Source organism: Solanum verrucosum, unplaced genomic scaffold, assembly GCF_900185275.1.
Source record: "Solanum verrucosum unplaced genomic scaffold, falcon-dt-bn FXZP01000012.1, whole genome shotgun sequence".
In the NCBI taxonomy this organism is placed as follows: domain Eukaryota; kingdom Viridiplantae; phylum Streptophyta; class Magnoliopsida; order Solanales; family Solanaceae; genus Solanum; species Solanum verrucosum.
Genome location: NW_026020063.1, coordinates 3,851,323 through 3,876,329, shown reverse-complemented (window position 1 = coordinate 3,876,329; position 25,007 = coordinate 3,851,323). Strand labels below are relative to the sequence as shown.

General features: G+C 36.1%; 1 protein-coding gene across 1 annotated transcript; it reads right to left on the bottom strand.

The window, feature by feature from the left end:
* Positions 1 to 19,788: 19,788 nt before the first annotated feature.
* LOC125823494 (uncharacterized) lies at positions 19,789 to 21,898 on the bottom strand. The gene has a single exon (XM_049502872.1). The coding sequence runs from the start codon at positions 21,848 to 21,850 to the stop codon at positions 19,931 to 19,933; it is 1,920 nt and encodes a 639-aa protein (XP_049358829.1). The 5' UTR covers positions 21,851 to 21,898; the 3' UTR covers positions 19,789 to 19,930.
* Between the last annotated feature and the right edge of the window lie 3,109 nt (positions 21,899 to 25,007).

The window sequence follows — 25,007 nt, the reverse complement described above, 5'->3', positions numbered from 1 at the left end:
GAACCTGAACCACCCAACACACACTCATAATACCCAAACAATCATAGTTCTTATCAACATCTCATTCTCACAACATAAATTTCCATAAGCTTAAGTTACAAAATTTTGGTCTTTAGACACCAGATACTTATTGAGGGATATGTCTAAGCATACAAACCCTCGAGCAACACTATCGAAATGCTAGATTTAGTAATTATAGATTACCTCTTAAGAACAGTAGAATTGGATTCAATGATCCCCATATTCAACCACACATAATCAATATATGACCTTGACAACTAGATGAATATTAAGATTGTCGGACAACCATAATTACATATGGTAGCTCTTCTATGAACTCTCATAAGCAAGGTGGTACATGTAGAACCACCAAAAATACTTTTAACAACTCCAAGACAACACCAATTATGTCATTCGAAATAACCAAATCTTCCTAATCTTTCCACTTAACCAAGAGAACATCGCAGGATTTGGTACCCCTGATCCACCACTAGGGATCCACCCACAAAAGTGAAAACACGCGAGAGCATAGCTAGTGAATCATACTCACAATACTAACAACCATCATAAACACTCCGACCATTTACCTTATTATAAACCAACACTTTTTAAATTAAAACCTTTCTTAGATACTTTAACAATCAAAAGTAATAAACTTTACGACTCAACCCATGTGTAAGTACTTTCAAAGGCTCAATACATGATACAATTGATCATTTCTCGCCTTACAAATTCATACCTTGACAAAATATATCACTACGAATGTAGACATAAAATGAAAAATCTGAATTGTAAATTCAACTGTATAACACAATCCCCTTATCTATCAACATTAGCTTATACCTGAAGATTTTTATGAAATCTCAGATCTTCGCTTATCATTGATCGCATCTCCATCGATCTTACAATATCTTTTCGCTAAAATTTCAATCGCACTCATTACTAAACTCGAAACAAAACAAGCACTTATCATCACACTCGAGCTAATGTCTGTACACTCCTTTCTCAAGTCTTTTCCAATAGTTTTTAACCAATCTGATGGACTTGTGACACTATTACTATAGCCACATCAAAACAAATGAAATCACGTGTCTCTGAACCCAATTATCTACCCCTCTGAAGGTATCTTTAGCCTTTGAAATCAAATAAAATATTTTTGCTCTCGCCTCTCTCTAAAGGTTGTACTACATCCCACTATCTTTCTTCATTATAACTCTAGCTCTTTTAAATTCTATTCAGGTGGTGTTCCACCATCTCTTAAAACTTTTCATATAACCGCATTACTTATCCAATATTAGAAAACCACAACCTTGGATACTCGCAAGTCGTAATTACTATACAAAAATTCGCTTAACCAACAATCTTATTATATAGTTGCATCCCATCACAATCCATCATGAACTCTTATTACCATTACGCTCAGTCAGCCCTGACTATCACTATGAAGTTAACATTTTCATTAACATGACACCTAAAACTCAAGTATACTTATCAAATTCAGAGGACTAACCCAATTTATACGCATTTTCTTACTAAAATACTTCGGTTTCCTTCATCCAAGTATACTAATTGGGACCTTCCTTATCCATAAGTTTGTCATTCCGGTATCAATCCACTCTTTTATGGCTTAAGATAAAATCACCAGTCCTCATACTACCCTTCTTCTTCTTAACAAACAAGACAGGAGCACCCCGCGGGGAAACACTAGGACAAATGAAACCTTTATTAGGAAGCTCTTGGTTTTGAGTCTTAAGCTCTCTTAATTATGCTGGAGCCATACGATACGGAGGGATAAAAATGGGGCGAGTGCTAGTTTCCAAGTCAATGCAGAAATCTATATCTTTATTCGGAGGCATACCAGACAAATCAATAGGAAACACTTCTCTAATTTCTGACACCATAAGAAATATACTCAATAGAGGAAGACTCAACCTCAACATCCCGAACATGAGCCAAATAAGCCAAACAACCCTGCCCTACCAGTTTCTTAGCCCGAATGGAGGTTATGATCTTAGCTAGCTTAGGCTTGTACACCCCTTCCCACTCTAATCTTTCCCTATCAGGGATCTCTACAGTTACCAACTTAGTATTACAATTAAGCCAGGTATAAAAGGGGGACAACCAAGTCATGCCTAAGATTATATTAAGTCAGTCATATACAACATAACCAAATCAACCCACATCTGAAAATCCATAACCACAACAGGACAACACGATACACATGGGTGACTATGACTGACTTTTCAACTGGGTAGAAACATGGATTGGGGCATTAAGTATATCACAAACCATATCAAATCCAAAGGCAATTGAACTGACACATACGAATAAGTAGAACCCGGATCAAACAAAGCAATAGCCATCTGGGCACAAACAAGAGTAGCACTTGTGACCACTGCATCACACCCTTAAACTCAGTCTTACCCGAAAAAAACATAAAACTGAGCCCTATCATCTTGACAGGCAACCTCATTGCCTGACCGCACTACTCATCTACCGGCATTACCATTTCCCCGTCCTACACGGCCTCACTGATTTCCTCCTCATATGCCCAGGTTCTCCACAATTTTAACACACTTGATAACTTATATTTGATTGATGAACACTGAATTAGATCGCGGGGGTTAGTTTGGGTACAATTCAGGGTCCATAATTACGACTAAGGGAAAACAAGGGAGACAGGGCAGAGATTCTATCTCGCCATGTCCCACTCTGGAGGGAGGAATCCCGTACTGGAGGCCTCGCCTTGGCGGGAAAAGTCCCGCCCCAGCGGCCATCACGAAAATAGAACCCCTGCCAATAATTTTCTGGGGTTCCTTTCTTTCCCAAATTCCCCCAAAGGTTCCCAGCTATAACACATGAATTTTAGAAAATCCCTTTAGTTAGGACAATCATTGTCTACCCCCCACTCAACCCAACAAAGTACGCACTTTAGAATATTTTTACATCGTTTCAACACTACCACACACATATCCCCAGGATACACCCAGACTCTCACACGGTTATCAATATGTCGCAACGCATGTCTAGATTTCTCGCTTACGAACCACAATGTAATTATATAGACCCTTACACCTAATCTCGTGATGACTTCCTTTTCACGACAAGTTTCACGACACTTAAGCAGTTACAACTTGCAGACAAGTCCAAATTCTTTAATTAGTTTGTTCCATAGATGACCATAAATGATCATCTATGCCTTATACGGCCCCTAAGGCCATATACCAATTGGAACCTTCTCAGTTACAATTAACTTGCGTGTGTCCCTTCAGCCGGGGCTATGGCGTCTAGTTCACTTAGTTGAGATACCAATTGGAATCGGGAGATACTAATTGGACTGAACTCATACCAAGCGACAATAGTAGCTAGCGAGCCCACAAAACTACTAATTTCAATCATAGAACTTGGTCGAACCCAATTCTTAATCGCCTCAACCCTTAACTGATGGTAACCAGACCTTAAATCAATCTTAGAGAAAACCAATGCACCTTGCAATTGGTCAAAAAGGTCATCTATCTGAGGCAATAAATACTTGTTCTGAATGGTGACCCTATTCAACTGTCGGTAGTCTATACACATCATCTCTTTCCAATGATAGTGTTACCGTTGTTGTTGCTTTAGCTCGGACCATAGAGTGAAGGAGAAAAAATACCACTTTGTATCACCCAGATACCAATTGGATTCAAGTCATAGCACGAAGGAGTAGAAATAAGTGAGTTTTTCCTTAAGTCTTATAGCCTCTCGAAGAAAGGTACGGACGTCATCGTACCGTTTCGCAAGACTCTACTAGACTCGTTTTGGTACAATGAGATCAACAAATCTAGGGCTCTGATATCAACTTTGTCACAACCCAGACCATCGTGATTGACACCCCACACAAACCCTTCGGTGGGAGAACCATTACTACAACTCAAACAAACAAATGTTATGAAAACTAAGGCATTTAAAGATACGAAAGCAAGTTTAAATGACTATAAAAATAGAGTCCCCATAAACTCCAAGGTTTTAACAAACAACTAACCAAACTAATGTGGAAGAAAAACCCATAGAACGTGAAAGTCATTGTACCAAAACTCTACTAACGACAAGTCTAAGAACAAGGGGTACAACCTTGAAACTAAACAACCACTTTAAATAAATAGTCTGAGTCCGAAAAGAATGGACTTAAACAAGAGAGATCCATGGCAGCCTGAAAGAACTGGCTCACCCATAAATCCGGTCACGATTAATAGTCACTTAGTTGAGGTCTATCAATAGCCGCCTAAAGATGCCCTATACTCAACAAAGAACAAGCAAGTGCAGTATCAATACACAACCATAGTGTACTGGTAGGATCACGTGGCTATCCCAACAAGTGAAACATATGCAAGTAACCACAACTTTATAAAACAGGCATATACCGAACATATACAATATTAGTCATCTTTTCAGGATCAATGTAGCATCTCATGTTCACAATAATACACATTGGTTATCAATTTAGAGCAACATACAGTCTTCCAATATCAATCATCATTAGATATGAATATAATCATCACAAGTAGATACACAACATAATTCAATGGTCCTCTCACGGAACCCAATTCAATGGTCCTCTCATAGAACCCACACCTAAACTATTAGCATACCAGAACGTGGTACCCGATCCAATATTTATGCCAGAACGTGGTAGCCGATCCCATATTTATGCCGGAACATGGAAATCAATCCCATGTTTATGCCGGAACGTGACAACCAATCCATTCAACAAACCACAATCACAATCACAATGTATATTCTCACAATCATACAACAAGAGGTGATTCATGGCATACAATTATTTAGTTATCCTCATTTACGATTATGGTGATCAATAATTTAACATTCACATACATACATTAAAATGAGCAATTACAAACATATATCACACCAACATGAAATCACAACCATTACCTACCTCGAATCCACGCTTAAATCCCCAAAGGCACTTGAATCTTCCCTTTTCGGATTCTTTCTGCTTGTTCTAGGTCTACAAACAATTAATATATGCAAGGATCAATAATTAAAAATTGAATTACCCAGATTATAATCAACATTATCAACCTTAGGCCAACCCAAGATCTCATTACCCAAATTAGGGCTTTTCCCACCATCCAAACAGTTCCAAAAACCCTTCCCCAATAATAATCACCTAAGAAACCAAGTTCTACGGATCGAAAAACAAATTCGGGGAATGAAAACCTTACCTTTAGCCTCAAGAATGGTGAAAAATGCTCAAGAACTCATCTAGGTTCGTGTCCTGCTCTCAAAATCAAAAAGTGCAGAATAAAACATTTTTGGGGTTTTATTTTTCTGACTTATGTCGCTTTTGTCCCATTACAGTGGGATCTATCCCGCTATAGTGGCCCCTCTACAACGGCATCCATCCAGCTACAACGGCATGCACGGAGATAGAGTGCAGGAATTTGAATTCCAAGCTCCCATTTCACTACACACCTTCATCCCATGACACTCAGAACATACTTGTTCACGCTAAGATCAGTTTCGGGAGTTCTACTCGCCTGAATTCAATTTTGTAAAGTCGCATGGGTTCCTTAACGTCTTCCCTATCTACTCATGTGATCAAAATCATAATTAGATCTTTAAATTGTTACAAGATTTCTCTAGACTTGCCTGACTCCAATTTTGTCCAAATCTAGACTAGGCTAGGAAATTCCAAGTTACTACTCAAAAGTTTTCTGGCCCCAATTTTTCCCCATTGACTTTTCCCTAACAACGAAATCAGGTCCTTACAGAGTTTTTCACCTTCAGTTTGTGTCAGTTCCAAATCATGTTTGATGCACTTGATAAACCAAGACCATGTGTCCTTGGATTTTCTATTAACTACTGCCCACGGTACAAGATATATCTGATTATTTCTATCCTTGGAAATGCAAGACAACAGATCACTTCTACATACATCTTTCAGAAATGCACCATCAAAACCAATTATCCTTCTACACCCCTCCATCCAACCACCTTTTAATGCTCCAACACAAATATAAATCCCTTGGAATACCTCTTTTCCAGGAATTGTATTCTTGGATGTCCTAACAACCACATTAGTTTCTGGATTTGTAGACTTCAACTCCTCAGCATAATCATACAACCTAGAAAATTCCTCTATGAAATCACCCATATGCTCATTCATGACTTTCATTTTTGCTCTTCTACAACTTGTTTTACTAACAAACAATTCATAATCCTTTTGTACCAAGCCTTGAATTTGATGCTTAGATCACTCATGATTCTGTCTTTATAAGTCTTACAAATCCATTTTGGAGTACACAACTTGTTTCTTGTTCTTTTGAAACACTTATGGATAGGAAAATATGTCTTCACAATATAATTTCCAGTATTACCCTCAATACTTCTAAGAATATGCCAAGAACAACCCTTCTTATTACTTTACCCTGATCCTCTCCTTTTCATTAGGTTTAACTTTAATGTTCACACCTTTCTGAATAGAGTAAGTCTGTAGTGCTTCTCTAAACTGAATATTATTCACACAAACCATATACAACTGAAATAAAAAAAATTGGCAGTTGGGTCAAAATAGACCTTTGTACTTGAATTCCTAGCTAGTGGATCTACAACCTCATCAGCTCAACAGGATCCCCTTCATCTTCACTAATATCACTGTCAGGATCTGAGCTATCAAAATACAGGTCATCCCCACCCAATTTTCCTTCATATCTTCCCCTCTTATTCTTATTAATATCTTCAAAACAAGTATTTATACCTACAGGACCAGAAGGTGTATCATCTACATTTATTCTAGCAGCCTTTTCTTTACCAACTTGTTCTTGAATGTTTGACTGCCTAGCTTCAACAAACTCAGTATCCAAGTCACTTAAGTCAACAATGTTCTCATCAACATCATAAAGTGACTCAGAATTAGATTGTTCAGCATCAACATCTACATCAGATTCATCAAATGTTTGAAGGTGGTAGGAAGAAAAGTTATTACCTTAACCTTGACATTCATCCTCATCTAAGTCCTCTAAAGAAACCTCAGGAGTAGCTGTCTCCTTATTCTTACCTTTGTCTACCCTAGGTTGCTGATCTTCTTTTATATTTGTATCATTTTTGTCAGATGGTTGAGGGGAAGACACATCAGCCATAACATTTATAACAGAAAGTGGGGGGGGGGGTTACCTTTTTTGGGAGTAAGCAATTGGGCTATTTGCACCTCATTAGGATCCTCAACAATTAAAGGAGTACTAATTTTATGTACCACATACATATCAACAAAGTCCCCACCCTTTAAGTTGTTAATAAATCTCAACACATTAGCATCACTATTCAACATATAAAAACCACCTCTTTTGTTAACTTTGCACCCAAAGGTTTCAATTTTTACAACTCCCAATTCTCTAGATAATTTTTGAAAAAACATTATATGAAGCTCATCCATATCGATTCTTATTTTTTCAAGATCAGAAATTTCATTAGCATAACTAAGTTCAGGATCTGATAAAAAAGCCCCCAGAATGCATTTGAAGTGTAATAATTCTTGAAGCCATATTCTAACCATGCCTGCAAAGTCACAAGAATACTTTCAGATGATTGACAAAAAGCCCTAAATGACAAAAAAGCCCTAATTCACAAAAAGCCCTAATCGACAAAAAAAACCTAATTTTAAACTAATTCTTTATGGAATACAACAAAAAACCTCTATAATAATCTAATATAATCCAATTGGACCACTAACAAGAAAGAAATCCAACGCAATTGATAAAAACAAATTCAGATACGAAAAAACCCTAGGTTCAACTGATATTCATGAAAAATGCCATTGAATGTTTAATAATTCTACAATTTGTTATTAGGCATGTAAAAAACAAAATCCTCCCTAAAATCACACCACGACCTCTGCAACCGTACTAAGCTTTAACGCGAACTCAAAACATCAAAATTCAAAATGAAACACCAAAAAAACAACTATAAAACAAAGAGAATGAAAATCAGTCAACAAACTTACAACTATGGAGTGAAACGGGAACTCAAACACTTCACAAAATTGAAAAAAATCACGGTGCAAATCGGGACTAGAGAGAGTAGAAGGGTCTAGTTGAAAAGGAGAAAGGAAAGAAATGTTTGAAAGAGAAAGGAATTAGCCTATTTTGAACATGTCATTTCCTACGTGGCATTTTTAAATGAGTGGAAAGCTACGTGTGACTTTTGTAGTTCACGCACCACTGAGTAGTCAAAAAAAGGGTTTAAAATGTTGGATTTCAGTGGGTTCGAGGGTTTAGTTGGCAAAGTGGGGAATAAAAGGGCTCAGGTGACAAAATGAGACAAGTACAAGGGCCTCCCACCATTTTGCCTTGATTTTATAAATCAAGATATCAAAGTTAAAACCTAAATCAATAAAAATTATGAACAACATCTCGAATTCTTCACCATCCTAGACAAAAATTAATTGTAGTATAAAATATTTTGATTTGTCATTGACACTTGATACAAAGATTTTAGGAAAGATGGAATGAGAATGTTCATTAAGAGTTTTATTAGTACTTAAACATAAGAAATCAAATTACATGGTAGATTAATATTGATTGTCCAAATTTTGGGGATGTTTTTTATTTATAAGAAAATCAATGACAAAACTCATAATTTTTTATGGGTTTGGTGGCATTGTATTTTTTTTAGGAACAAATTAATGGGAAGTGATAATTGAGAATTCATAGTAATGCCAACCGGTCATCTTTCCAACAGAAACAGAAGGGACCTGCTCCATCATCTGCTAGTGCACCTGCACCAAAGAACAAAAGTGAGTACAATATAGTCAGAATTTCAGAGCCAAACCTGCCTATTCTCAGGGTAGTATGGCTCAAGGGGGTAGTAAGCCTCATGCATGTGCTAAGTGTGGTAGGAACCACTCAGGGACGTGTCACGATGGCTCCACTGGTTGCTTCAAGTGTGGCCAGAATGGTCATTTCATGCGAGAATATCCAAAGAACAAGCAGGGTAACAGTAATGGGGGCAATAGAGCCCAGTATTCTTCAGTTGCTCTACCAGTTAAAGCTGCACCTAGAGGGGCTACTTCCGATATTGGCGGAGGAGCAAACCATCTATATGCTATCACTAGTCGCCAAGAGCAAGAGGATTCGCCAGATGTTGTAATTGGTATGATCCAAGTCTTTAACTTTAATGTTTATGCTTTGCTAGATCTAGGAGCAAGTTTATCCTTTGTAACGCCGTATGTTGCGATGAATTTTAATGTTCTTCCTGAGCAACTTAGTGAGCCATTCAGTGTTTCTACACCTGTTGGTGAGTCTATTATAGCATAAAAAGTCTATCGTGATTGTCCCATTTTCGTCAATCACAAGAGTTCCGTGGCTGATTTAGTTGAGTTAGACATGGTAGATTTTGATGTCATTCTTGGTATGGACTGACTTCATGCTTGTTATGCCGCAACTAATTGTAGAACTCGAGTTGTCAAGTTCCAGTTTCCAAATGAGCCAGTCTTAGAGTGGAAAAGTAGTTCAGCAGTGCCTAAGGGTCGTTTCATTTTGTACCTTAAGGAAGGGAAGTTAGTTTCTAAAGGGTGTGTCTATCACTTAGTCCAAGTTAATGACTCTAGTGTTGAGATACCTCATATTCAGTCAGTTTCAGTAGTAAAAGAGTTTCCAGAAGTCTTTCCAGATGATCTTCCCAAAGTCCCTCCTGATAGAGAGATAGACTTGGGTATAGACCTTCTTCCCAATACTCACCCTATATCTATTCTACCATATAGGATGGCTCCATCAGAGTTAAAAGAGTTGAAAGAACAGTTGAAAGATCTCTTAGATAAGGGCTTTATTCGACCAAGTGTCTCACCTTAGGGTGCTCCAATCTTGTTTGTGAGGAATAAGGATGGTTCCGTTAAGATGTGTATAGATTACCGTCAGTTGAACAAGGTTACCATTAAGAATAAGTATCCTCTCCCAAGGATTGATGATCTTTTCGATCAACTTCAGGGTGCCACCTGTTTCTCTAAGATAGACCTCAGATCTGGCTACCATCAGTTAAGAGTAACGGAATGTGATATTCCAAAGACAGCTTTCAGGACCCATTATGGTCATTATGAGTTTCTGGTCATGTCGTCGGTTTAACTAATATGCCTGCAGCGTTCATGGACCTTAAGAGTAGAGTATTCAAGCTTTATTTATATATGTTTGTTATCGTATTTATTGATGACATACTAATCTATTCGAGGAATGAAGAAGATCATGCTATCCATCTCAGAATAATTCTCCAGACTTTAAAGTATAGAGAGTTATATGCCAAGTTCTATAAGTGTGAGTTTTGGCTTGAGTATGTGTCATTCTTAGGCCACATTATGTCTGGAGAGGGACTTAAAGTTGATACCCAAAAAATAGAGGTCGTGCAGAATTGGCCTAGATCCACATCTTCAACTGATATTAGGAGTTTCTTGGGGTTGGCTGGTTATTATAGAAGGTTCGTAGAGGGGCTCTCTTCTATTTCATCCCATTTGACCAAGTTGACTCAGAAAATAGTGAAGTTTCAATGGTTTGAAGCTTGTGAGAAAAGCTTTCAGGTATTGAAAAAGAGGTTGACTACTGCCCTAGTGTTAACCTTACCAAAAGGTATGCAAGACTTTGTTGTTTATTGTGATGCGTCTAGAGTTGGTTTGGGTTGTGTGTTAATGCAGAATGGAAAAGTTATAGCTTATGCCTCTAGACAGTTGAAAGTTCATGAGAGAAACTACCCAACCCATGATCTAGAGTTGGCAGTCGTAGTTTTTGCTTTGAAAATATGGCGCCATTATCTTTATGTTGTTCATGTGGATGTGTTCACCGATCACAAGAGCCTTCAGTATGTGTTCACTCAGAAAGAGCTTAATCTCAGACAAATGAGGTGGTTAGAATTACTCAATGATAATGACATGAGTATTCTTTATCACCCAGGTAAGGCTAATGTAGTTGTTGATGCCTTGAGCAGGTTGTCTATGGGTAGTACCGCCCATTTTGAGGAAGATAAGAAAGAGCTAGCAAGAGATGTGTATAGACTTGCACGCTTAGGAGTCCGACTAATGGATTACATAGAAGGAGAAGTAGTGGTGATGAATGAGGCTGAATCATCTTTAGTGTCTGAAGTTAAAGAGAAGCAAGACCAAGATCCCATTTTGCTTGAATTAAAGGCAAATGTTCATAAGCAAAAAGTAATGGCTTTTGAACAAGGGGGAGATGGTGTATTGAGGTATCAAGGTAGATTGTGTGTACCAAGGGTGGATGAACTCCAAGAAAGGATCATGGCTCCAGATATTCCATTCATCCGGGGTCCACAAAGATGTATCGCGACTTGAGAGAAGTCTATTGGTGGAGTAGTATGAAGAAGGGCATTGCAGAATTTGTTGCTAAGTGTCCAAATTGCCAACAAGTTAAAGTAGAGCACCGAAGGCCCGGTGGTATGGATCAGAATATAGAACTTCCGAAATGGAAATTGGAGATGATCAATATGGATTTCATCATAGGCTTACCAAGGTCTCGCAGGCAACATGATTATATTTGGGTGATTGTTGATAGAATGACAAAATCATCCCATTTTCTGTCGGTAAAAACTACCCATTCAGTAGAGGACTATGCCAAGTTGTATATTCAAGAATTATTTAGACTTCATGGAGTTACGGTCTCCATTATTTCAGATAGAGGTGCACAATTTATTGCAGAGTTTTGGAAGTCATTCCAAAAAGGCTTGGGTTCAAAGGTGAACTTAAGTACTGCTTTTCATCCTCAGACAGATAGGCAAGCAGAGCGCACTATTCAAACCTTAGAGTTAATGTTGAGGGCTTGTGTGATTGATTTCAAAGGTAATTGGGATGATCACCTACCTCTTAGTGAGTTCGCTTACAACAATAGTTACTACTCTAGCATCCAAATGGCTCTTTATAAAGCTCTTTATGGGAGAAGATGCAGATCTCCTATTGGATGGTTTGAAGTTGGTGAATATGGGTTGATAGGACCAGATTTAGTTCATCAAGCTATGGAGAAGGTAAAAGTGATTGAAGAAAGGTTGAAAACAATGCAGAGTCGTTAGAAATCCTACACTGATGTTAAGAGAAGGAAGTTAGAGTTTGAAGTAGATGATTGGGTCTACTTGAAAGTATCACCCATGAAGGGTGTTATGAGATTTGGTAAGAAGGGGAAGCTTAGTCCCCGGTATATTAGTCCTTACAGAATATCCAAGAGGATCGTAATGTAGCTTATGAGTTGGAGCTACCCCAAGAGTTAGCAGTGGTTCATCCGGTATTTCACATTTCCATGTTGAATAAGTGCATGAGAGATCCTTCATTTATCATACCAACTGAAGATATTGGGATCAATGATAGCTTATTTTATGAAGAGATTCTGGTTCAGATTCTAAATCACCAAGTTCGTAAGTTGAGAAGAGGTAGCATCGGTCAAAGTTCTTTGGAGGAACCAGTTTGTTGGGAAGGTTACTTGGGAAGCTGAAGAAGATATGAATAAGAGATATCCACGTCTCTTCTAATCCGGAGAAGTTCCAGAGCAAGGTACTAATTCTCTTCTTAGTACTCTTTAATTTATAAGTTAGCATATTGTAATTGCATTGCTTGTTGGGTGTTTAAGCTGAATGTTAAATGTTACACCTTTAGCTTATTAAGAGTAATCTCATTTAAGGACGAATGTTCCCAAGGGGGAGATATTGTAACACCTCGCTATTTGCAAGAACTAGAAAGAGATAGAATTAGAAAGAGTTGCTTTGGGAAAGAATGAAAATTTGGAAAATTTTCTCAAGTTATGTTAAGTTTGAGTTTTTGGTCAACTTCAAACGACCATAACTCCTAGAACAAAATGATTTATGTGTTCTTCCAGATATCTTAGGAAAGATCTTGTAATAATCTTTCCAACGCCGTCGAGTTTACTCAATTTCGAGTCGTATGAGTGAGACATGTCCATTTGAAGTTGGGCAGTTCAAATAAGGAAAGTCTAATCCGGATTTTGGAAGGGTAGTTTGGTCTTTTCCTTACCAAATTATTTAATTTAATTTTTAGGAGTTTATATGGGGTCTAATCAAAATTAGACCAGTATAAAAAAGTTGAAGTTCACGCTAGGGCTTAGAAAAAAGAGAAGAGAGGAGAAGAAGCAAGAATCGTCAAGTTCCTCAAGAATCGCTTGTGGATTTCATCAAGGGGTGATCCCTAAGAGGTATGTGAGATCACATAGCGTTGGGTTAGTTCACCCACACGCCAATCATGATTTATTTCAGCAAATTTATGTAATTGATGGGTTTTGTTGAAGTTCTATTGAGTTCTTGATTCGTTGAAATTGTTGAGGAGTTGTTGATCCAAATTCGTGATTTTAGGGTGTGAATTTGAATAGAATCTTGCATATATTGATGGTATAGTTGATTCTAAGTGTTTGGGGAAAGAACTAAGTTGAAATAGGGGGTTTAGAGATGAAAATGAAGGAGAAAGGTCGGAGTGCACCTGGGCATGGGCATGGGGCGCCGCCCCTCTTAGAGGCCCAAGAAGGGGCCGCTAAAGTTTGGGCTCTCGGACGCCACGCTAGCCAGAATGCCCCACCCCAGCCTCTGGAGTTTTAAGGCTGGCGCCCCGCGCCTCTCAGAGCGCCATGGACGCCAGTTCTTCCCATTTTCCCCCCATCTTGACGTACTAGTTCCTTAGCAACGTACCTATGTTTTCTAGTTGATTCCAACACTCTAAGGTACGTCTAAACATCATGAAATCATCCATAAACATAAGATCATGAACCTTGAATCCATAATCCAATTCAACGAAAGTTAAGATCAAAGTCAAGAGAAGTAAGAGTCAAGTCAAGAAAAGTTCTTAGAGTTTTCCAAAAGTCTTTTCCAAATGTTTGAACTTTGTTTTAAGACTTAAAGTTCAAGTTGAGTAAAGAGTAAAGAGTAAAGAGTAAAGATTGAAGTTCATTTCTTCAAAAGTATATGGGGAATATGTATTCCCAAAGAGTTTAAAATGTTTTCACATTTAAACAAGAGAAGGAAATCTTGATTTCCAAAGAGCCTTTAAGCTAGTTTTCAAAAAAGAGTAAACGCTTTCACAATTATGCAAGAGGGGAAACTTTGATCTCCAAGATAGCCTTTGAGTTAAGTTTTTGAGCAATTATCTCAAATCACAGAAAGAAGTATGTTTTTAAACATAAGAGCTAATATCATATTTTGGGAGTACTATTGAGCATCGATATGGGGGAGAGTTCAGAAAACTCCCAGCCCCCATAAACCATGTAGCCATCATGGGTAGAAAGGGGTCATACTTTTTAGATGATTCCTTTAGTGCTTTTTAGCATAGACTAGTAGATCCACTTAGTAGTCAGGTTTTATACCCTCGGCAAGGTATAAGACGACCTTGGCAGCGTGAGGCAAAATGTTGTATCATTACAATAGCTCTTAAGTGATGGTTGTTGGTTAGAGAAACTTCCACAACAGTATTATTTTGTATTATTATATACATCTAAGAGTTTTATTGTATCTTTGCATACACATCAGAGTTACTATTGTATTCCTAAATACACAAAGTTGATATCCATGTTTCAAAAGCTTTTCTTTATATTGCATTTATATTATTACTTTATATTGAAATAAGTTCAGTTCAGTTCAGTTCAGTTGAGACCAGGTTTGTTCTTTCAGTTTCTTTCAAGCTTATGTCTTGTTTTAGAATTCCCCTCGCATACTTGTACATTCTATGTACTGATGTAATTTGGCCTGCATATTTTAATGATGCAAACACAGGAAACCAGGATCAGCATCCAGCACATCATTGATTCTAGTTGAGCTCCAGAGTTGTTGGTGAGCCTCCTTGCTTCCGGAGGATCCCTTTACATTGCTTTAGTACTTTAGTTGTTAAGATAATCAGGGGTCTTGTCCCGACATCCCTCTTTGTTTTAGAGTCTTCATAGATAGGCAGTCAGTTAGTCATTTGTCTTTACATTGTTATTGTCTTATGTTCAGATTTGAGTTGCCACTTTGGCTAAGTTAAATGTTTATTTCTAAAACACTATGAGTTTAGTTTGAGACAATTGATTATCTTGCATTTGAGTTCTTTTCTTAATGCTTAAAGTCTTCCGCTGAGTAAGTAAGCCAGACCAAGGGTTTGCTTGGGGCCAGCAATAGTTCTCGAGTGTCAGTCCCGCCCAGGGTGTAGGCACGAGGAGTGACATTCTACAATTGAAGTAGAGTATATTGTTGCTACTGAAGCTGGCAAAGAGATGGTATGGCTGAAACGATATCTTCAAGAACTTAGATTTCATCAGAACGAGTATGTCGTCCATTGTTACAGTCAAAGTACAATAGATTTGAGCAAGAACACCATGTATCATGCAAGTACAAAGCATATCGATGTGAAATATCATTGGATTCGGGAAAAGATAGAGGACGGATCTATACAGGTAATGGAAATCCCTACTAGTGAAAACCCTTCAAATATGCTGACTAAGGTGGTATCGAGAGACAAGTTCAAATTATGCAAAGAACTTGTCGGCATGCACTCAAGCTAGAAACTTAGAGTTACCTCCTTCAAGTGAATAGGTTTGGATGGGGGGATCGTGGGGTCTATCCCCATGTTCCAAACTTGACAAATCTTACAATGTCAAAGGTTGGCAAGATTTGGAAGAAATTGGATATACATGTGCCAATTTCCTTGGCCGATTTTTTCTGCTTTCCTTGAAGTCAAATGTTGGTAAGCTATGCAGAAGAAAAATAAATTTTTTTCTGTAGCATATTTGGAGGCTACTGCATTTGTCCGCTATGATAATTCATGTTTCATTTGTTAGTCTTGCTTGATAGGAAAAGAGAGATGGCTATTAACTCACATTTTTTAAGAAATTATGCATCATTCTTGGCTACCAGTTATCATTTCATAGACAAACTAATTTCAAGAAAAAAAAAGTGATTTAGTGTGTTCCAACTGAAGGAAACCTGGACATTCAATGAATAAGTGTTACAAAATCATTGGTGTAACACCCCGAAAATTTTTAAGTTAAGACCCAGATCATTCTTTATTTGTGAATAAGATTGTACCGGGTGATTCTCGAATTGCACATATGTGTAAAGGTCAATTCATTAGTGTGGGAATGATTTTGGATGTCAATTAAGTTCCCTAGAATCTCCTAGCACAAAGTTGAGTTGAAACTTTCCTTACAGATTAAGTTTTGATGTAAGATTCTACTTGGGTCAACTTCAAACGATCATATCTCTTAGAATATAAAGATTTATGTGACCCATAACCTATCAAATTAAAGGTATTTGAATCTTCTTTCCAACACCACCAATTTCGTAACAATCCAAGTTTCGAGTAAAAACTTATGACTATCTTAGTAATCTACTACGGTAAAAGTGACGAATTAGCCGACGAAAAAACAATGAAAAGGGTCGTTTTTAATCTTTTTACCTCTACGAAAACCCTAAACGAATTTCTTGACTAATTATAGACCCGAAACAATCAGATTTTCATCTCTTAATCCATCATTCTCTTCTCTCTCATACCCTAAGGCAATACCCTAAGGAAAAATCAAAGTAGAAGACTATATTCAAGATTCTTTCAATCTTTTACAAGATTCTTCTTCAAGGTAAGTCTTTCTCCAAGAATTTCATTCTTTCCAACTCAAATTCCTCCATACAATTATGAATCACTAATGAAAATCATAATTCTTGGCCATAGAGATTTCAAGAAACTAATTCAAGAATCTTAAGAAAGATTTTTCTTGATTGTTCTCCTTCAAGCTAGGGTTTCAGGGATTCTAATCAAGTTCTTCTTCAAGAACCTTGTTCTTTCAGGTATGTAAACCTATCATAGTGTTGGACTAGTTCATCCTCACGCCCTACATCTACTTTAAAATCAGTAAAAGAGTAATCTAGGATTCTATCCCTAGATTTGAATATTCTTGAGATGAGTTGATTTTGAGTTCTTGAGTTCTTGAGTTCCTGATTCTTTTTGAAATTTTTTTCCTAATTATTGAATTGTTATACGTTATTCATTGAGATTCTTGAGTTCATTCGTTCATGTTTATATTTCATCATGAACCCTATGCATTTCTTGAGATGAGTAGTATCGTTGAGTTCTAAGTTCTTGAGTTCTGAATATTGAGTTTTATATATTGTTATTGAGATCCTTGAGTTGATTCATTCATGTCCATAATTCCGAATGAAACCTATGAAGTGAGTACTCTTGAGAGGAGTAGTATCGTTGAGTTCTGAGTTTCGAGTTCTTGAGTTCTGAGTACTGAGTTTCCATATTGCTATTAAGATCCCTGAGTTGAGTCGTTCATGTCCATAATTTCGCATGAATCCTATGAATTGAGTTATAAATCTTGAGAAGCTTTTTAAAGCCAAGACTTGAGTCTTAAATAGAAATTTTGAGAAAGTAAAGATGAGTTTTGAGAAGAATTTTTTTTTTCTAAAACATGATTAGTATGACAATCGAGTATGTCATCAATGTTTAAGCAGTATGATATCTAGATATACCATCAATGTTTATGCAGTATGACTTCTCGAGTCATCAATGATCATATCACAATATGATTTTGATATATTTTTTAGAAAGAGTTTTTATGTATGAATTGAGTAAGAGTATAAGGGAAGTAAGTATTTCTCAAGGTATCAATTTTTACATTGATAAAAGAGAAACTTTGATTTCTAACTGAGTTATGAGTTCAAAGATATTTCAAGAGCACTTACCTCTTTTAAGAGGATCTTTTGAGAAATTATCTCAAATTGAGGAAGAACTATGTTTTTTAGACATATGAGCATGAGTTATGTATATTATTAGGAGTAGTATTGAGCACCGATATGGGGATGAGTTCAGACAACTCAAAATCTTCATAAACCATGTATGCCAACATGGGTAAAGGATCATACTTTTTAGATGATTTCTTATTGCTTTTAAGCATAGCTTAGTGGATCCACTTAGTTGAGGATGTCCTATACTCCGGCAAGGTATAGGACGGTTCTGGTAGCATGGGCGAGACGTTGTATCATCACGTCGCTCATAGTGATGGTTGTCGGTTATAGAATCTCTCAAATAAAGTTAAAAGTGTATTTTGATTATATCACTTAATATGTTGAGTTCAGAAATGAGTAAGTATTTATGTAAAGATTTAGTGATTTCTCTCATTTATTTCTTTACATTCAGTTGAGTATATATATATATATTGTATTCTTTTCATTCAGTTATTTGTTATTCAGCTATATTACATAATCGTACATTCAATGTACCGATGTTATTCGACCTGCATCTTTTAATGATGCAAATACATGTTCTTAGGATCCTCAACAAGAGTCTGTTGAGATCACTTCATCTGCTCGTCAACTTTTGAGTAAGACCTCCTTGCTTCTGGAGGACTTCAATTTTATGAGTTGTTAGTATTAGTAACATTTTGAGGAGTCGTGGGTCTTGTCCCGACACTCATCTTTGTATAGTAAAGGCTTCATAGATAGACAGTTTTGAGAGTCTTTCAGTTTCAGATGTTTTATTTAAACTTATGTTTCATACTCAATATATTCAACAAAGTTTTGAGATTTAGTAACCTATTTTTAAACGTTTCTTTCAATTTGATGTTTATTTATGCTTGAGTTGGTCTTCCGCTTGTAGACATCCAGGATGAGGGTTCGCTTGGGGACCAACAATGGTTCTCGAGTGCCGGTCACGTCCAGGGTATAGGCTCGGATCGTGACAATTGGATTTCCTGCAAATTTTAAGTTCATTAGAGCCAAAAAGACGCAAGGAAATGTGAGAAGCAATGCTAGTTTTACGATAACACTCAAGATATGACAGACATTGTTTCTACAGTTTATCAACTTACTCAAGATCAATTTTCTCAGCTACTTTATTAAGTCAAGAATATCTCACCTGAGCCTTTAGATTCAGATGTTCATGCTAATTGTGTTGGTAACAATACTTTTCACCCTTCTATTTCTTGTCTTGTATCTATCAATCCAAACTTCCTTTTTCTATAAGTGAAATGAAAATGAAATCTATCTTTGAGCTCATACACAGACACTTGGGGACCCTATAAATCTCCTACTTACAATAGTACTAAATATGTTTTTTTTAAAACTATTGTATATATTTTAGTGGAGGGACATGGACATATCTTTTGAAAATCAAGAGCAATGCATTCTTTATGCTTCAAAATTTTCTTGTCAAGGTTGAAAGACACTTTAACACTAAAGTAAGAAAAATGCGTCATGGTTGAAAGACACTTTAACACTAAAGTAAGAAAAATGCTCGAGTTAGCAAGAAGTAATTTAGCAACAAATTTCTTTAATTCTAACGGAATTATCCACCAAACTTCTTGTGTTCCTACCCCACAACAAAATGGTGTAGTTGAGAGAAAGCATAGGCGCCTCTAGAGCTCTTTTATTTCAATCTCATTTGCCTATTTAGCTTTGGGGTGAGTTGTCTATTGACTGCCACATTCTTGATTAAAGATTTCCTGTTTGAGTGTTGTGAAATTCTACCCCTTCCTCTATAGTATCAAAACTGTGTCAACTTTACGCGTCTGTCAATGAATTTTGTCTTAAAAGTTTGTATCTTTAGTTGCATATTAGATACAACATACCTCATCATTTTTCTCAAGCTGATATATTGTGCCTGATCTGTTCAGAACAATGTTCCCTGCAAGAATATGTATATATTATCCTACGAGTCTATGAAAATTTTACCTACAAAGACATGCCAATGCTCATCAGAAGTTCCAAACACAAGATATAAGAAGTGTAATTTTGTCACAATTTCAATATCTGCGGAGTTGCACTAAGAGAATGTGAACAATGAACTTTCTAAACACTTCAGACGAAGACAATGAGTATTTATAGGGTATAATTTATAGCAACAAACAAACAGTACTCAAACTTAGAAGAGCAACATTGCTTCTAAGAATCGATTCAAATAAATACAGATGAAGAATCAAATGTGATACAACTGATTATTACAACAATGGGTCCAGTCAGAATCTGCAGATGAAACTAAACCACCACCTTCAGTCTGTATGGACTCTGCACACGAATTAGCTTCTGGAAGAGGAGATCTTAACTTTCCATTCCAAGAAAGCTCGTGTTTGTGCTCTACAAATTCAGGAGACTGAGAACCACTCTCTGGTAAAAGATCATTTTCTTCATGGGGACTGGATTCAACACCAACATTTGTCTTTGCATTAGTGTAACAGTAGCCCCCATTCTCATCATCTGATAAACATCTGCAGCAATCTAAATCATCAATCTCAAGAGTCTGACTCACTATCCCATCTCTCCATGAGATTCTCATTTGAGATTGTGATACATTTTCTAATGAGGAGTCAGACACCCAAGAAGCACTATTAAACTTACAATGCAGATTAGGTGGATTTAAAGCTGACGGTTGAGTCATAGGTGATAAACTTGTTTTGTGAAGAAAATCTGCCACTGAATCAAGTTCATCCCCAAGGTTGTCTCGATGATCACCTGGATGTAACCATGAAAAGCCACCACACTTGCCTGAGCTCAAATCGGATTTGGGGGTTTGAATTACATTCCCACTGCTCAAAGAAGCCGTAGAGCAGGGAGAATTCTCTCTAACAAGACTGCACGAACATTTCCACTCATCCGGGACCTTCACATCATGACAACAAGATATATCCAGGGGATAAGATGGAAACAAAGTCCTCCCCATCTCGTCAGACGATGGATCTTTAAGTTTAGTACTTTCAGGAGAGAACAAAACAATCGGAGCTTTTCCACCAGTTCGTGTTTCATCCGTATTTACACTATTACAGTAATTAGCTCTGTTATGTACTGAATCAGAAGTACTCCCAGAACATATTGAAGTTGAATACGGCAACTCAGACATGACAAATCCATTCAACATCCTAAATTCATTAACAGATTCACCCTCACAACAGACGTCATTATTCTCACGGCAAGGAGATAAAAGCCAATGCATAGAAGCCAATGCAGGCAAAGGAATCAAAGAATCTCTACTAGACTTGTTAAGTACCTCATTCCTTCCAGCCCCCTCACACTTTCTATCCAATGAGCCACTGGCTTTTTCGCAATCTGACGAATCAATTAAGTTTCCTATAGTGAGAACACCTCTAGGCCTACACTTCCTTTTATCAGTAACACCAGAGAGAACATGGCCAGCAGCATAACAAGGTGTTGCAGCTGAAACCAGCCCAGTGGATAGCCCACATTGTATTTCAGGTGACACTGAAGCCTCAATGGGAGGTGTTTTTGTAGTATTACTAGTTGTATTTGAGTTCTCTACATTACAAGTATGATCTAAAGTTGCACAATCAATACCAGAACCAGATGCTAATTTACCAAGAGGTGTACAATTCTCAAAACTAGTCAAATTACAATCAAAATCCAAAAGCTGAATTTGCTCACCTGAGCCTTTTCCTTCCACCTTTTGCTTCAAACTCTTGGGTTTAACACCCAGTCTAACCGACCCATATGACGATTTCTTCACAGGATTGCTCAGATTTGACTTTCGGGAGATGGGTTTCTTCCCAGATAGAAAAGGAAGGTTCTTTTTGGGTTTTTGCGTAATGGGTCTTGGTAAATCATTCTCGTTGGTGGATTTAGATCTCAAACGTGTAGATTTAGGCACTGGATTTGAATTTCTCGAAGAAACTTTCAGTGTTCTGTGTAAATGCGTACTAGAAGAAGAATATGATGAGGAAGAAGACGAAGACGAAGAAGAAGAATTTGAAGAGATGAGAAAAGGAAGACGACCTCTTGGAGCTTCAATGGTGCTACTCTTGCTTTTACATCTGGGAATAACATTCAGATCTTGCAAAGGGCTTCTCTTTTCATAACTCCATTTCTTATCCTTGAGCTTTTTCTCCATTTTCTGATTTTGCAGTAGAGAAAATAGCTGCTAATGTGAAGATTGCGATCTGTATGAAGTAGTAAGATAGGGCAACAGATTGCAATGGCTGCGGTTTGTGTACTCTCTGTATGGCTATGAAAATGGTGGATTTCAAACTCCGAAAAAGAGGATTTGTTCTTTTCTGTAACGTCTACTATGCTTTTGTCAGTTTGTGACCACTGCCTTTTGGACTGGCCCATATATTTCCTGGGCTGGACTCTCTAAGCTTAGTTATTAGGAAAAATGCGTCATAAAATTCAAAATAATTACATGTTCATACTCAAATTCAAAGTAATTCAAGAAATACATATTCCTTCATAAATAATTACACTTCATATCCCTTTCATTAAGGCTGATAATTTTGGTTTAACTGATACTAAATCAATATTATATATTGTATTGGTATCATTAAGACTGATAATTTCATTTAATTTGATACTAGATCAGTATATATATATATATATCTATATGCTTAAGTCATATGCGGCCCCTTAAAGTTATCTGTATATTTCACTTAAACACTTCAACTAGAGGTTGTTCCTATTGAACACCTCTACCGTTCAAAATGTGTACCTATTAAATACTTTTTGATGACATGTCATTATAAGTGTAATACAATTGTAAGTACGCGCGTGAAGCCAGATTCTTTTTTTGCTAACAATAAAAAATGGACATATCAACATAAGAAAATTCATAATCTGAACATAATTTTTTTTAAAAAAAAAAACCCCAGTTGTCTTCTCCAACTCATCTTCCCCAATTGAAAGTCTCAATTCAAAATACTTGAACCTCGTCGGCCAAATTCCTTTGCGACCATTCTTCCACACGCCCCTTTCCCATATAATCCTTCATTCATTCTTTCTTTCTAGCATCATTCCGCTATCATCAATATCATCATCGTTGTTCACTTCATCGGAAAAACATCAATGAAATAAATAACCAGTAAAAAGAGTTTACTGTTAAAGATTTTCATTTGAGTTGTGAAGAGAAATTCATCAAAAATAAAATCAAATTGAGTCAAAAACAATTCCGACTAAACTCCATTTTTTCCGATAAAACTAATATGAATTTGAAGTTGTTTTCTTATATAATTAAGAATGGAAAGGAAAAAAGGTGGAATAAGGATGGTTATCGGAGTGTACACAATTTTAATTGTCGATCGCTGTGCGTGTGTTCAGGAAAAACAAAATAATAGGGAAGGACGGAAGTCGGGGGTGGGTGGGTTGTTCTGGCAATGAAGAAAAAAGAGGAAGAAAGGTTTTTTTTTTTGCTGAAAACATACTTTTTATTTTATTTTAATTTCTAATTTATTTTTAAATTGTTATTATGGGACAATGCCACGTGTCTTTTTTTGATTAGTTACAATGCCACGTCAGCCGCAAGTGTATAACACACCATTTTTATTTTTAGTTGATTGTTAAAAAATGTTCAATAGGTATTTTTTTTTTTTACTAAAAAAGGTGTTCAATTGGAACAAGCCTAAGATAAGGTGTTCAAGTGAAATATACGGACAACTTTAAGGGGCCGCAGATGACTTAAGCCTATATATATATATATATATACATACTAGCTTTTCGACACATGTGTTGCACGTGATTACCAACTCAGAAAATATATATTATAGTAAATAATATTGCTTATTTAAGTGAAGATTTGAATAATAAACTTTGCACAAAATAATATTGCAGATTCTTTTGTGAATGTTCAATGTGAATCGTCATATATATCTCTTATTCACGCGAAACTATGAAGATGGTTAATGAAAAATTTTATTAGTTAAATGCAATAATGCATATATTTATTTCAATTTGATGAGGTTCAATCATGCAATTAGTCGTACCTCAATATTATTACCTTATAGACGATATTTGTTGTGTATTTTTCTTGTCATCTAACTAGATGTGTTTTGCACGTGTATTCTACGTTAAACTGTTTAGATGTCATATGAACATGTGAATAGAACAATTACATTTTAAATTTTAGAACTAATTGTTGTATATTAATTTCTTTTATAAGTTATAACATAATACATGACGTTCTTGTTGTTAGCTCTCATATTAGACTTCTCAATTGACTGTATACATAAACCAAATATAGTTATTTGACTGTCCATAGTTAACTGACAAGGATTTCTTTTGTTTTACCAAAAAAACTAAAAATTAAAATTAAAGAATATATTCTATCTGTGAAATCATATATATAATCACATGTTTATCTTACACCCAACAAATATATAGTTCATGTTCTTATAATCGATTTTAAATTTATTCAATCAAGCATGATTCATCTCAGAAAAAATAACAGCATCGTGTTATCACATATATAGGGGCGGTGTAATAATATGAAAAATTATTGGTCAAAAGTTAATACAAGAAAAGATGAAAGATAGAAATAATTAATGTAATAACTATGAGAATTCATAATATTATAACTAATGATGTTAAAGAGTGTGAATAACCTTTGCAATAATTAGTAATAACTAAGAAAATTTATAATGTTATAAACAAATGATTAATGTGCAATAAATGTATTTATAATAAATTTTATATGTACATAAATAAATAGGACTTTTAATTAATGTTACTATTTTTTCTTATAGTTATTAGATTTTAATTTAGTGTAGGGACAGATAAAAATGTTTATTCCATATTACTGAATATACAATTTATTTTGTAATTGATAATTTTTTGAATGATTCATATATATTCACATATTTTCACTCTTGAGAAGTTTAATAATTTTGAAAAAAGATGTTCAGAAGCATATATTTACATCACAAGAGAAATTGTTAACAAAAATAAATGAATTTAGACTACATCATGTTAACTTCATATATTGAAACATTACATACTAATATATATATTATGCAAAAAATAATTATTATATCATCAAAATTATTTTCCTCAAGTACTCGAGGTTATGAAATTTACCTTCTTAGGATAGAACGATTTACTTCATCAGAATAGTGGTACCTCATATTCCGCTAAACTTCGAACTCACTCAACGACAATAAATCACACAAAAAATTTTAAAATGCAAGAAGAAGAGTAGGAGATTAAAAAAATTGTGGTTCAAAAATTAAAGGAAGCCCCTCTATTTATAGTCAACAAAGACTAGTATGAACAAGTGTTTTTTA

What these genes read in the sequence shown, in the direction of transcription:
- LOC125823494 (XM_049502872.1), bottom strand. Translation starts at nt 21,850, where the DNA reads ATGGAGAAAAAGCTCAAGGATAAGAAATGGAGTTATGAAAAGAGAAGC.